A 15,196-nucleotide genomic window follows, 5' to 3' on the forward strand; every position below is an offset into this window, starting at 1 on the left:
ATGTTTTGCCAACACCCGCAACAACTTTTTCTTTCACTGCCACTGATTTAATTACAGCGAAACCTATATCGCATATCAATAATATGCAGAGGCGAGCCGCATTTTTACTTACTTGCACGTTTACTTTTATCGTAAGAACCCCTTAATTAAACCAGAACCTGTTTCACGAGGAAGAATTAATGCGCAATTTATAAGCCATTGGCCGCATCTCGGTCTTTAGGCCCCGTTCAGTGTAGTTTTTCTATATGCAAAAAAATGTGTGTTAAAAGTTCCAATACAAAAAAAAAATAAATTGTGTTCTGGCACGTTTAATAGAGATTTGAAAGTGCACAGCAAATGACACAAAATTGCTGTTTTTTTTTCTACTATTTTTATTTTACTATGAATTTTCATAACATTTAGGCAACATGTCCCGTTATCAATTTAATCGTGGAGGACAGGCACAATGTGGTAGAGATAAAAATGTCGGTGGCTCTCAAAGTGAACAAAACGGCCGATTTAACGTTAACGTTAGAAGAGTTCTATATATTGGGACCATATTAGCCGTGAATACGTTAGCCATAGTCGTCTTAGCTTTGATCTTCAGATGCTGATGTATTTAAATACTTGCTTTCCATATTTTAATTTACAAATAAATAATTTGTTTCAAAATTTGTTTTTATTTATATTTTAGAGATTATAAAAAACTAATTTATATGTAAATAATTGCTTTAAGCAATTATTAAGAGAATTACAATTTTCTCTGCAAAAACTAGTCTACGTCTCGGCAATTCCTTCAAAGCTAAAGAACCTGGTCGATTAAGGGGTCATTGATAACGTTTATAGTCAATGTACAGTGGGATATATGTGCGGTTACTTCATCTGGGAAAACTGCAGTACAGCACCTTAAAATTACCATGGCAAATCCAACTGTTCCAACGGTAAGTTAGCAGAACCAAAATTTAAAGAAAATTTACATTTAAGAACATACATTTATATTCAGCAAAACGTTTATTCAAGCAGTTCAACATTTCAACCAAGTTAAAAACAAAACTATTTCTTTCGGACAATCTTCATTATCATACTTATAATAACTGTGGCAAACTCGCAAGAGACATGTGACAAGATAAGGTCAACTGTTAGAAATCAACGCAGCAGACATGTCAATATTGAACTCCACCGGAACCAATATAGCGGTCAAAATCCTCATCAAAACCATAATGGCGGTTATCAGGGAAGCCAACATGGCGGTGATCACGGAAATCAACATCACGAGAGTAAATATTACGAGGGAAACGGGCCTCCTAATTATGGAGGTAGGATTTAACTTTTTTTTTAATAAATGAGTATTTTGCAATTTATTTTAGATAATCATGGGAAATCGCAACATATAGGGCATAATCACGTCGGTATTGGCATCCCTTGGCAGTAGCGAATAAGATTTTCTCTGTGATAGATATTAGGAAAAATTGTGATTATTTGTGAAAGTAATAAACATTCTAATCTGATTTGATTTCATGTTTTATTTACCTAGAAAAACCCTTATTTACACCTAATAAAATTTTAATAATAAAAAAAATTGTGATTAAATCTCAAGTACTTAAGTTAGTTAATCTAATTGTTATTATGTGTCATGCCTATTCATGTATTACTCATGTACAGTTAACACTAATAGGCCCCATATATTATGCAATTTGTTTTAGCTAGGTTTTCTTCATAAACCCAAGATACAGGGTCTTCGCGTAAAAAAATACACTGCCCCTTAGTTTTTTATTTGAATAAAATGAACGAAATTCGATCTTTTTATTTTTGATGTATAGAATTTTCTCGTAAATACGTTTATTACGTTTAAGGTCTTATTCGTTTTTCCTTTAATTTCTTGGTAACAACGTTTCGTATACCAGCAACCTAGAAAAAATAAGTTAAAAAACGAGAATGAATTTTAAAAATTTACCAACAAATTTATTTAAAAGGAATTCACTAGCCGCATAGAATTTTTACCTTTCAATGCAATTTTTCTTAAAAAGAAGCAATTTGCCCGAATGCGCATTTAACCATCTATTTAATTACAGTAGGAATACTTCACATAAACCTAATAAAACTGTCATTAAGACCTAGAAGAACTTTCCCACACTTTTCAAAGCCAATCGTCTTTCATAAATGATTTTTGCTGACGCACGATGGCTTTTACCCTAGTATAAAGCACCGTAAATATTCTAAAATCTATCAAATTTAATCGGTTCTTCACCAACTAAAGAGTATTCGATAGACACACAAGAAAACCATGTATTTCACGAAGGTAAGAAGATATTTTTGAACACAGATGTATTATACGTGGGATGTTCTAAAAGCATGGAGAAGAGCAATATGCGTTATTTCGCCCACATCTCTCATACGCATTATTCAAACAATTCTGTTTTTTAAAGTAGAATTAATTTTTCCCTTCGCCATATTGTCATGATAATTTGTGAAATTGTATTAACTTCTAAAATAAAAAAATCCTTATATACTCTATAAAATTAAAACTAGCTATTTTCTATAACAACAAATAATTAATGTTTTTTTAGAATACTCTGTATATTTTTATGTTTTTTTTTAAATGCCATATATCATCAATTATATTTTTTTTAATTATATGAATAGATGGTCATGTTGGCGGTACTAATCACTCTGATGATGACAACGTTGCTTTCCGAAGTCAGTACTAATCCATTATTCAGGTCGATCCATTTGAATGTTGGTTTAGGTCGTAGTTACTATCCCTATCCTCCTACATACCAGGGATATTACGGAATACGCTTATTGGGATAAACACCTTCTGTGACCATAAGTAAATGAATAAAACATTTTTCAAACTGACAATAATTTTTTATTACTCCTTTTTAATTTTATTAAACTGTAAAAATTTGGGTTAATGATGTTTTTGGCAAGAGAAGGGGCTCGTCAAAGAATTCTTTTAAACGCAGTCAATTATCCGTAATAGTATCCTCCTCTGTAACCTCCGTACCCGCCCCTATAACCTCCGTACCCGCCTCTGAAACCTCCGTATCCACCTCCAAAACCTCCGTAACCGCCATATCCGCCAAAACCTCTGTGACCGTATCCTAAAATAAACCTAAATAAATGTTAAGAAATTCTCGTAAATTTAAAAAGTGTTATAAACATTTTTGGTTGATTCTATATAAACTTAACGAAAAGCCAGTTAATGAGAACAGTAATTAATCAGATCTTTTCTTGGTTCATTCAAAATTCGACAAGCCGCAAGAGAACAATGGCAACATTGCACCAATGCTCACATCTTTTCCTATCTTACATTAAACATTCATTTTATGGTGCCCTCTTGCCAATTACGAACAAACCTGCAATGTCGAGTTTTTCTTAGCTTCCCTTACAGATGGTGCTACAGTAGTAAAGAATCTATCTAATCGCAATCACAACAGATGTCGTACGATTGAGCTAGTCAACACTGCTGCACAGATAATGCATCAACTTAAAGATCATTAGATTAAACTATTGGTGTTGGGAACTAAATATTATATTTTCTCAAAGTTTTTTTTTACTGCTAACTTCTAATAAGTTTATCTGTAGTTAAAATTTTAATTAAATGTACATGTTTATTTTCAATGCAGTTCCAAATGATAAATTGGAAGTAAAAAAATCTGATAAAAATAAATTTAATCAAAGTAGCGTAAATATATATTTTAATAAATAAAAAAATAATTAGGCTTAAAATTTAGGCTAGAAAAATTGGAACAAACTTACCGCCATATCCACCTCCAAAACCTATTGGATGTACGTGTCCAACAAAACCTCTATAATACTGAGGATCGGCCGCAGCCACCGGAACTGGAGTGGCATTAACGTACATCGCAACTGAGAAAATGCTCATAAAAAACAACTAAAAAATTCAGAAAAATTGACAAAATCTATACAAAAAAAACGACATCAAATATTATCGAGAGATTTAGGTCAATGTGCGCGATTGTGCCGAGGGACCCCCCGTGTATTATTGTATTTTAAGCGTTATCAAAAAACTGCGATTGACATTTAATCTTAAAGAATTAATTAAATTAATTGAAACGTAAAAGTAAACAAAGACAAAAAGACCTTTTTCCTAGATCCAACTTCATGGTTCTCAAACTTATTTGATATGTGTTTTAAAAACTTTATGTTATTAATTAAACATTAAATAGTCGCCTTTTTTCTGAGCTTTTGGAAATTTGTAGAAGTTATTGAATTGGACGAAAGAAAACTTAATAAGTAATTAAAGTAAATTCGATTTGTAGAGTTATTCAAAAAACATGGACATTTTACAGTTTCGTTTATATATAAAAACACAAAATAGAGAAATAAATAAATATATGGGGTCTCCTAACTTTTAGAGGTCAAACTGTACTACGATTTCTATATAGAGAAATAATCGTTTGTTATATAGATTATATCCCAAAAATGTTTCGTAACAGATATGCGTTAAAGTTTTTGTAGAAAATTATAAATTTATTAATTTCTCATAAACTGGTTGACATATTTAATTGTAATTTTTAGGTATCACATGAAACGGCGGATTTTTTTAATTAACATATATTCTTTTATCAATAAGTATGATTAAAGTGCCCCCCCTAACGCCACTAGAGTTAACAATTTTAATCTAGTTAGGACCACATTAGCCCCTTATTACTACAAACAATGCTGCCAAATTTCAAAAAAACGTTCAGAAGATTTTCGAATTATATTTCGAAAACTGTTATTTAAAAAACAAATTCACACTCCGTATCGTGGAAACAATACATTTCCGGGCCTATGTTTATAGGAACGTTTTTTCATAAAATGACCTGAGAAATTACCCCCTTAAATATTGCTGCGTCTTTTTTAAACACCCTGTGTAACGAATTATCATTATTTTTGCATGTAGGAATCGTGGTAAAGTTTGTCGTCTAAAATTTGGAACATCCTGTATAACAGTACAAACTACTACCGGGTACAGACAATTGAATACTTACTGCGATTATTTTATTGTTCATTTTGACTATTGGCACAATTTCGTCGAAAACAATTTAATTTTCGAATTAGTTCTTCTATTTGAAGACTTCACTAATCGACTATGGAACTGGGGTGTAGCTCAGTTTTATTTATACAAGGAAAGTTTCGATTTGGCGGTCAAGGTTACTTATGTGGGTAACCGTCAAAAAAACCAGACGGATGACCCCCCGTTCCTTTTTGAAGACGAGATTATCCACAATATCAAATATCAATAAGAATATTATTTGTCTATATGTCACGGTTTTCTTTTATTACGTTGTTTCGATTACGTCCGAAAACAAGGATTATTGTAATATCCTTCTAATTAAGGCCTATATTCGATATTAATTAATTCCAAGAATAGCAATTTAGTCGGAGGTTTTACATGTTCAGGTAAAGAGTCATTATTTATAACTTTAAGAAGAAATTTTGCTTTTTTGGCTATTTGCGCGGACCGCTCTATATTTCCTTGAACGACTTTGGTATAGTGCAGATATGTTGTATTTAAAAGTTGAATAACCTTTTTCAATTGAAAAATGAAACCATTGAAACAAGGGCAGTTTATAACACGAAACTTCGTATACAGGATGATCCTCGGTTATTTTGCGTTTGGTCGCACTACAGCGTCTTTCAGTTTCAACCTGTATAACTTCAATAACGTACTGAACGTGCAAAAATAATACCAGTTTGTTATATAAACTAATGTCCAATATGGATTTTTTAAAATCAGATTTGAGGGGTATGAGGTGAAAGAGCGTTAAAAAATAATGCTGAACGTGTGTTATATAAAACACGTTTCTTTTCAGTCTACAGAGCGTTAAAAAAAACCTTTTGTTACTTATCCATAAGCATTATATTTTGCAAGTTTCCGATATGAAATGTTGCACAAGCGGATTTTTGGGTACACTAAATCTATTTAAAATGTCTATTTTTAACTAACATTTAGGTGGCACCGAATAACATAACTTTTTAAGTAACCCTCGTAGCTTGATTTATTTCTATAAATTTAGAAAAACTAGACCCTTTTATAGAGAACAAGTATACTTAAGAAAAGTGCGCATCTCTAACGGGTTGCGAGATATTTGCAAGTACTCTTTCCGGCGCATATGTCATGCATGCACTGTCAGCAAATCACGAAAGGTTTTTAAAATGCTATGGAAAAAAGTTACTTTTATTATATGTGAAATACTTGTCATAGAAGTATTATTTGTGAATTTGTTTTTTAATTTTTTTATTACTTTTCTCATTGAATCAATTTAAATTAAACGGAAACTTATCTAACTTAACTTCAATACTTAAATAATAAAAATAATAATACAATCACATTAAAGTACGCTGGTTAATAAATTAGACATTGGCATCTAAGCTCTGACGTGGGTTTTTCGAGTTTCACTATAAAATACATTAACATCCACTTAAACTAGTATGTTAAAATTGTCGATATGAACTGGTATTTCCTAAAGCCTATAAAAATGACTAAAAGATTTTTAGCACTGTTTGCCACTGCAACCTCCTCCCACTTGTCCCGAATAGTAGTTCAATGCTTGCCGGATAATGTAGCTTAAAATTAGCGATTGAATGGGTCCAGGACCACCTCCTCCGTGGTGGTGGTGGTTATTACCACCTCCGAAACTAAACCGAAACGCTCGTGCAATGAAATTGTCTTACTATCAATCTTATGGAAATTGCTTCATACAACTCTGATCAATATGGCGAACGCACTCCTAAATTACTAAAATGGCGCCATGACGACTTTCGACATTCAAAAAGCACTGAAAATAGTAATGTCACCAAAAGCCTTCGGTCAAAATCTAATTGTCTTTATTAAATTGGGCAATCTCCTATTTCGTGATCATACTCCGCCACCATTTTGACCAGAATTTTTATTTTGTTTGGTTACTCTTTCATTTCTTAAAAAAGCACTCTTACCCAGTTAATGTGCCGAAATACTTATTGTTGGTGCTTTCTTGATTCTTCCGAGGCTCTGGTGTTGGTGAGCAACAAGAGTTTCCTATTAAAGCTATGAGAAGAGAAAGCAAAAAAGCAGTTTTTCTCAAGCAAAACATTTTTATTTTAATGAAAGTTTTCCAATACCGCACTGTTATCGTCAATATCTCGCAGAAAACTGAAGATTTCTAAATCGATGCCGAGTACACTTAGACATAAAGGAGAAATTTCGATCTCAGGTCCGGTCGGTGTGGTTGTTATGCAAACCTTGTCATATTAAACCCCTTGAGGCGGTAATGAACGACGAATGAGCCATGTAGTAATAAGTAACAGTACTTTACTGAGTTTATTGGATTTATGTTGTATATTAACTGCAGAGGTGGGGCATTGCTAAATCATAAGGAAATGAAAAAAATGTGTAATAAGTAACAGTACCTAATTCAGGATGTATTAAGTGCATAGGAGGGTAATTGCCAATAGAATTACTCCGTGTTATATAAAGATCAAAGTGAAATTCGCCTGCTTTCGTGCGTATTGCTACGCTCACAAAATACCGACATCATCATTTCCTATAAAAGATTTTCGAAGCACACTCGGTGGTTGATATTTTGAGATCCAGCTGTTGAAGAAACATGCTTAAAGTAAGTGTTAAAAGTTTGCCGAATCCTCTCATTAATTATTGTTTTACGCATTCGCAGAAAACTGCCTTTGCTCTTTTGGCCCTTATGTTCCTCGTGACATCAAGCATAACCGTGCATATAGCAGAACACAAGGGCAGCAAAAGTTCCTACAGATATAGGACTTAAAACCTTCTGATTGGTAGATCGCGTACTGATGTCACTTCCAGCGGAGCGTATGTTCTATTTCTACCACTTCACAGCACAGTGACACTGAAAATGATACTCGACAGCGCATGTGCCGCTCATTTATAGGAAAATGAAATTTGTCACAGTGAAAAATTGAATTTCCATAAAAAATTTAAATTGGAACATTTTTTACTTAATAAAAGAGGGCGCTGGTATTGTAAACATTCGAATTTAAATAACGCCATCTAGGCATAGAGTTCATATCTGGGGGACGTCGCTTAGTGTAGGCTTCAACTACTAGATGTCGCAGTAGCAAATTATTAAAGAGCCTAAAAATATCAAATAATTTCATAATTTTGATAACTCTGAATAAGTCTTATAATCTAGTTTGAAGCAGAAACTTTGGACTACTTAATGTCCTGGAGAAATTTGGCAAAAATTGCTCAAAGCGTGCTAAAAGTTATCATAATCAATAAAGAGGCAAAAATATTTAAAAAATTAAATGTCTCCTCCTTTAGCCGTCTGTATAGACTTTTTGAACAATCGCCCAATGGCGTAGTTTAAAAAATAAATGTGGGGCTAAAAGATGGAGTGGAGAAACTAAGCAAGAAGGCTAAATACATTATTTAAATTTGTAGTTTTGGGTTGCTCATGCGTTTCTATTTTGAATTTTCGCACAGACACCTGATGAGGTAAATTCAAGCAGAAATCTGGTGCAACAAGATTTTATAGGGGAGGCCAATAAAAATGAAATAAGGCAGATAACTTATATTTATCGCTCTTTCGTGGGGAAATCTTTTGCGCATATTTTCAACATCTTCGGGAGGGGGCGAGGGGTAAGATGCATTTTTTAAATCTTAAATGGGATTAAGGGGTCAAATGACATCTCATTTTAAAGCTGATCGGATTTTCTTTTTAATGCTTTCAATTTCTCTGAATTTCATACAGTAATTTTCGACAAAACGCGTTTATAAAATATTTGTCGATAAAGGAAAGCAACTTTTTCATCATCTTTCGTCGTTCGTATAATTGCTATATCCGAAGTGCTTAACACTTCTTAACTTGGAAAGGAATTAATATAATTAAAATTTAAAGTAAATGCTGAATGTAAACGTGTTGAATTATCTCCTGTTTGTAAGGTTACTTCTATTAAAAACTTAAATCTGTGCTCAGAAACAACGACTTTCTCAAAGAAATTATTATTGACAAAATTTACATTACGAATTGAAACTGAATTATTACTTTTTTAATGTTGACTCGTTTAACATTAAAAAGTGATTTGTTGAAAACTATTGCATGAAATTGAGAGAATTTGAAAGCGTTGAAAAAATAATTCGATGACCTTTAAAAGCTGGTATCACTTGAGCCCTAATTTCACTTAAGATTTAAGGGGTGTATATTATCCCTCAAAGGGGATAGAAGTGCCCGAGATGAAAATATGCGAAAAAGATTTCCCCCCAGGAAGTAGAAATCGACGGGTCCTAGCGATTTTTTTCTGCAAACGATAAATGTGAGAAGTCGACCTTGTTTCGTTTTCATTGGTCCATCCTGTATATAAAGGAATTTAGGGCAAATTTTTCATAGTCAGCAAAAAAATTTATAATCAAGAAGATGGCAAGAACTGAAAATAACTTAAACATCTCCCTTTTCAGCCGTCAATAACTTGTAAATTTCAAAGTTTCGAAAAAACACCTAATGAGATCATTTTAAGCAGAGTTCTGAGGCTACAAAATGCTGTAGAGAGACCTGGAAAAAATCTCCCATAGTGAGCTGCAAGTAAAAAAATAACAAGAATCCATGCCACACCCAAGAGGTATTTATGCTGAAATACCACAGTAATTTTCCTCTTCGTAAAAGCCCAGTGAAAAGTTAAATATCATTTCCGTAGCAGTAGCGCCCTGGGAATAAAACCGGATAAGGCCGTCAGGAAGCAGCTTTTTCTTAAGATCTGCTCACCTCTCTGGATAAACACATCCTCTCCATTTCAATAAAAGATCAATGATAAGAGATTTCTTCTCTGAGATTATTGTTGTATGGGTTTAGTCATAAAACCCATAGAGGGACTTTAACCCATATGGATTGATTTAATCCTAGTTAGAACTTTAATAAAGGATTAGGCATAAGCCAACCTTCTTCCAATCTAGTGAACGTTTATATGTGCAAATTCGGTTAAATATTAAATAAAAATATTAAATCTTTACTAAGATTTATTGTGAAATCGTAAAAGCACAGATACGCGACAAATCGCCGTAAATAACCGCACGTAAAAAATGTACATTTCGAGTTCTCATAGCATAATCGCCCCCTTATCATACCTAGATAAGATTAGCTACATATCGTTTGTTATTGAAATAATACCGGAGAAATTAAGTGTTGTCTCGCCAGTACAAATGCTTAAAACTACGTGAAAAATGAACGTAAGTTTACTGAAAATTTACCATATTTTGTGGATTTTCATCTATAACTAATATAAATGTTACCTCTAGTGTAAAGCTTTATTGCATACCACATTACATTTCATTATAGGTTCCTGTGGCTTATCAAGGAGGTTTGGCATTCCTCAATTCCTACTCAGGATTGGTTAAAATCCTCGAAGCAGTAAGTTATGAAAATGATAATTTATCATAAAATTAAAATGAGTTCATTAAGGGCCTCAACGTGACCCTGATAGTATTCACCGCCTTCCTAGGTCAAACTTTCAAACCCCAATTTCTCTGCGGTTGCTCCATCTACGGTTTCTTAAGCGTGGTAGTATTAGTAGCCTTTCATCTTCGGGGGGTGGTAGAAAAATCCGATTTCCCATGGTTTTGGGTGGAATTTGTTAACAGTTCAGTGCTGGCAATGTTGCTTCTCATTGCCTCATCGCTGCTTGTAGCTACGCTAACCAAGGGATGCATCATCACTGGAGTCAGTACTCTTATCTTTTATCTGATAACTCACTTCTACATATTATACCATGTTTTATAGATAATAGGATTCATTGCTGTGATGGTCTATATTTTGGATGCAATAGAGAAATTTAATCTGGCAAAGAGTCCACGGACAAGATACGTGTGGTCGATGCCTAATATGGAGCAGGCATAAAGTAGCTATGATTAGGTAATGGCTATGCTCGAAATATGTGTGTGTGTGTGTAAATGGAGCTGCTCTTATGGGAATCACGTAGGTATTTATAGAGAAGAATAATCGATAGAGGTATGAAAGTTCTAAGTGCATCGAAATGACATCATATGGTACTAAGTGTGAGGAAAATGCCTTGTCCAGTTTAGGACAGCCATGCTTAATGGTGGTTTTATGTTACCAAAAGTAGTATTATTTTCTGTTACATGTAGGTCTAAGATGTTCGTTTATTAATTTCTAGAAATTCTGTGTATGTTTTAATGGACTTATTAGAGCAAATTACAAAGATAATGAAAAGGTTTTATTTATCTTCGAAAAACCCATGGAAGATAGCCGTAAACCCAAAATAACCCGGCGAAGCCGCTAATTTCTAAAAGGTTGATAAGCAGCAATCGAATCCATAAAACTCCTATAACAGTGATAAAGTTCCTATAGTCTGTCTCAGATAAGGAGGAACCGCATAAAGATTTTGGGAACGCTACCAGGTACTAAATTGCGTAATTTAGAAAAAACTTGCGCAATCAAAAACAAATGAACAATCTGTTTTTATACTTGCAAAATTCTGAGTGGTTACAGATATTTGGAAAAATAAGAATTTGGCGGTATCCAGTTTTAGCAAATAACTCTCATACGGTTAGAATGAGTAAAATGAATGTTTTATATTGTTAAGACACTTTTCTGAAAATTCTTAGCCATATTACCAGCTTTCTTGTTTAGTTCTTACTTCCGAAGATAAGTTGTCAAACACGTATATCTTTTTAATTTGAGCTACTCTGTATATGTTATTGTTTCCATGATCTCAACATAAAATGGAGCTCTGTTTTACTCGGAAAATCTGCATAATAACTCTAGAAATTCGTGATCAAAGAAATGAGAAGTATATGAGATCACTGCGTTATCTGTGATGAACAGGTCACAATACCACATAAATGAAGATATCGATTTTAAGACTGAACTGAAAGCTTCATTTAATTGTTTCCGTGTAGATGGAGACACCAACAATATGAACTAATAAAATTCATATGGGGAAAGAACAAGAGTTTTGCGCTTCCACCATTTTGTCAATTTTTAACATATACAGAGTGCGTCAGTATATATGAAATAAGGACAATTACTTCTTAAATAATTTTTTCATCAAGAAATGTTTTAAGTAAAAGTTACAAGGTTAGGTTATTGTCACTTCTTAACGGTCTTAAACTTTTTTTTCTTATCCAATAACGATCCAAAGGAGACAAGGTTGAATTTTTCAAATGTGACCCTCTATTTCCGAATTGTTTATTTAAGTTCTATATATATATATATATGTATTAATACCTATGTTTACATTTGGATTAGGGACGTATTATCCCTATACCGTGTTAATACGAAATTACTTAAAAACTATGCAGCTTTACTATAAGTAATTAAATGTAAAAATAGGTTTTTTTTTCGACGTAATTTCGTACTACATTAAAATAATAGAGTTAAGTCTAAATTTTTTAAGTTCTGCCCATTTGTTGGTGCCCAAGTCGGTTCTATTTTTAAGGACACGTTATAGGAAATACTAGGCAAAGCTTGGCCGCGTACTAAAATTTGGATCTTCTACAGAATTATGGCAAGAAAATGTACACAATATTATTGACTTTGTTAACAATTTGCAATTCTGTGGGCACCTGCATCTGTCACTACCAACATTCACTTCTCAGGATGTCAACACATTAATAAACTTGTATTAAAATTGAACGTATAATCTAAAAACGCAATAATATATAACGTGTTCCGTTTAAAATAAGCAAGCAGTATCGACTTCCGGTTGCACCGGAAGTGTGACGTCATCGAAGATATTTAGACGAGGTTGCTCCGAGGCTTTTACCAAACCACTAAATTTTCGTAACTTTACTGTTCATAGTTTTCCCAAAACATTTAATGGTAGTTCCTAGATGGACACCCTGTATTTATACCTCTAGGGTATTGTTTTGTGGGAATTAGCGAAGAGCAAGCGATTGGGCATTAGAGCGAAAAAAATACAGTTTTACCACAAGAAAACGTAAGTGTACAACAATTTCTTTAAAATTACAGAATGTTTCATAATAAAGGAAGATATGTCTCATTGTCATGTGAAATTTATTTCCATGAGGAGGGAACAGAAATGGAGCCGGTCTTACATTTCGTGGGGCCCCAAGCTGGAGAAGTTGTACAAGAATTTTTGGCTGCGGTAAGATGCAACTTGACGATATACACCTTAATGTAATGCTGTATGAATTCATAATAAGTGGAAAATTCACGAGAAATCGGAGTGAATTCGTAATCCAACGATAAGTTGTAGCTGAGATATTATGTTGTTAATTAAAGATTATCTTTGAAGGACTATTGGATTAAATATAATGATGTCATTAATCATCGCATTCTAAGCAAAGCTTTAAACGTCTCCGTGTTGAACGACTATAATAATTGTTATTTTCCTGAACGTTTCATATTATGGCTGGTAGTACCACCTCTGGCTTAATTTTAGTCAATGTTTTTAAATTAAATAATCGCTACACAACACATTTTGTAGATAGTAATTGTTATTTAAAGTTGCAGCGATAAACATTGTTACTATTCTAATACGTTGTTTTATTGGGTCTTATCGCGAAACTAAGTTTCAAATCGATGCCAAATCACCGAATTCAATGGAGTTTTCATGCAGGCTTAATGTGGAGAATTTTTTGTATTTCGTAGGGAATTTCTATAGGAAGATTTCTAGTATTTATATGTAAAATTCCAAATTCATCAACATCGCTTCGGCGATTGACAGCACTCTGGATGACGTTGGGCTATGCAAATCGCTCAAGTCCGTTGCCAAAACAAGATAACAGTGTTGTTTCTCAAATTTCAATAAAAATTCGGGTAACGTTAAATTAGATTGATATTTAACCATTACTGAATCGTTGCTTCTTTAATGCGAAATTAGCACAGCAACGGATCACCAACAAAGATAATAATAATTTACGTAAAATACGTTTATTTTTGAAATCCGGCAACATGGCTTCGGAAGGTGGTAATACCCCTAAAGGCGTTTCAGTATACGAAAGCGTGGACATGACAAAAAACGATCGCAACGATGCCAATTCTCATCTTTCACGGAAAATGTCTCATATTCAAATTGTTAATTTAAAATAATTATTCCACATTCAAGAGACGCGGCAGAGGATTGAAAAATGACCAATTCCATTAGGGGCTTATCTGAAAATTTTCAATATGGTTTTCACAATTTACTTTATTGTTGAAATAATACCGGTCTCGAAAGTTCTGATGACCGGTACCGCGTAGGTACATAAACGTTATCGAGAAAGTTCCCTCATCATATTCGTTTTATTTTCGATAACATTGCTAGATTAAGGATGTTTCCGTATTCGTCTTCATCTTTCACTTTTGCAAAATCATTTCTTGAAATTAACATTTCTTATCGAGATCAAAGGGAAATGTTGCTTAATGTAATTTACTCCCAGATTATTTGGGTGTCAACATCACAAGGGGCCGCAGTTGCATCTGTGATATGGGGTAAATATTGCACTTTTTCACCTGCAGTATCCCAAGCAAGATCGATGGGTGAGACAACTGGAGATCTGTTTGACCAAGGTACCACAATGATTTCATTTGGTTTGAAAGTAGTCCGATGGAAGTGAGGTCTCATATACATACGTTGTCTTGGTGGAAAATTGGATTAGGGAGGGTACTGACATAGGGCAGATGATGCTGCAATATATGTATTGTTGGGCGGTCATACTATCGTTTACGAAGATCAAAAGTGGCGTGCTACCATTAATCCAACGGTCTGGTGCACACGCCTCACTATTGCAAATTGAGCATCGTGTCTTTTACCCCGTTGCTTGCCCACTCTTGTTTGACCATCGTGCATAACGCAATCTAAGCATTTTCTACTCCAATTCAATCGATTCCGTCAATGCTGAAAGTCGAGAGATGACACAAGATGAGGACGATATGAAATCAATTCAAAAGGTATTATCTGGTGGTCATTTTTCCGTGGTCTGCAAGCGGTCTCGTCGAAATGAAGACGTAACTAAAACCCTTAAACCAAAGGGCGTAGACGATGATTTTCATGTTCTGTCGGTCTTGGCGATATCCTGTAGCTCTCTTCCTTTGTGCTGGGCCTCTCTGGAACTACGCCCGAAAGCAATTCATTGCTGTATTTGAACTTTTTGGCATCCAAGTAGGAATTTTTCCACACAGGGTGTCTCGACATAACGTCGAAATATTTTGGGAGGTGATTCGAGATAAAAATAATAAAAAAAGTTCTTACATTCATGCTCTAAAAATTGCTTCTTAAAGGGGTTAGAACTCCT

General features: G+C 33.8%; 2 protein-coding genes and 1 long non-coding RNA gene across 4 annotated transcripts; 2 read left to right on the forward strand and 1 right to left on the reverse strand.

Annotated features, from left to right (window-relative positions):
- Positions 1-304: 304 nt before the first annotated feature.
- Positions 305-1,723, forward strand: LOC136343968 (uncharacterized). Its single transcript, XR_010732889.1, has 3 exons — positions 305-920; positions 983-1,295; positions 1,347-1,723. It is a non-coding gene; the product is annotated as an uncharacterized lncRNA (long non-coding RNA).
- Positions 1,724-2,833: 1,110 nt separating this feature from the next.
- LOC136350292 (uncharacterized) lies at positions 2,834-5,606 on the reverse strand. Of its 2 annotated transcripts, XM_066301936.1 has the most exons (4): positions 4,980-5,606; positions 3,742-3,877; positions 3,021-3,083; positions 2,834-2,978 (listed from the first exon to the last, which is right to left on the reverse strand). In XM_066301936.1, the coding sequence occupies exons 1-4, from the start codon at positions 4,998-5,000 to the stop codon at positions 2,950-2,952; spliced, it is 249 nt and encodes an 82-aa protein (XP_066158033.1). In that variant the 5' UTR covers positions 5,001-5,606; the 3' UTR covers positions 2,834-2,949. The 2 variants fall into 2 exon arrangements, with proteins under 2 accessions (XP_066158033.1, XP_066157949.1); XM_066301852.1 differs by having other exon boundaries at positions 2,834-3,083; positions 4,980-5,596.
- A 4,466-nt stretch (positions 5,607-10,072) lies between these two features.
- On the forward strand, positions 10,073-11,168 carry LOC136338780 (uncharacterized). The gene is made up of 4 exons (XM_066281492.1): positions 10,073-10,168; positions 10,278-10,349; positions 10,401-10,658; positions 10,719-11,168. Exons 1-4 carry the CDS (start codon positions 10,163-10,165, stop codon positions 10,833-10,835), a joined length of 453 nt encoding a protein of 150 aa, XP_066137589.1. The 5' UTR covers positions 10,073-10,162; the 3' UTR covers positions 10,836-11,168.
- Positions 11,169-15,196: the final 4,028 nt, after the last annotated feature.

This window comes from Euwallacea fornicatus, chromosome 1 (genome assembly GCF_040115645.1).
Source record: "Euwallacea fornicatus isolate EFF26 chromosome 1, ASM4011564v1, whole genome shotgun sequence".
Lineage (NCBI taxonomy): Eukaryota > Metazoa > Arthropoda > Insecta > Coleoptera > Curculionidae > Euwallacea > Euwallacea fornicatus.

Coding starts and splice junctions, on each gene's coding strand:
- LOC136350292 (XM_066301852.1), bottom strand. CDS start 5,000: ATGAACAATAAAATAATCGCA. Junction 3,878..4,979: donor TGAACAATAAAATAATCGCA/GTAAGTATTCAA, acceptor TGAATTTTTTAG/TTGTTTTTTATGAGCATTTT. Junction 3,084..3,741: donor TTTTGGAGGTGGATATGGCG/GTAAGTTTGTTC, acceptor GGTTTATTTTAG/GATACGGTCACAGAGGTTTT.
- LOC136338780 (XM_066281492.1), top strand. Junction 10,350..10,400: donor TGGTTAAAATCCTCGAAGCA/GTAAGTTATGAA, acceptor GAGTTCATTAAG/GGCCTCAACGTGACCCTGAT. Junction 10,659..10,718: donor AGGGATGCATCATCACTGGA/GTCAGTACTCTT, acceptor CATGTTTTATAG/ATAATAGGATTCATTGCTGT.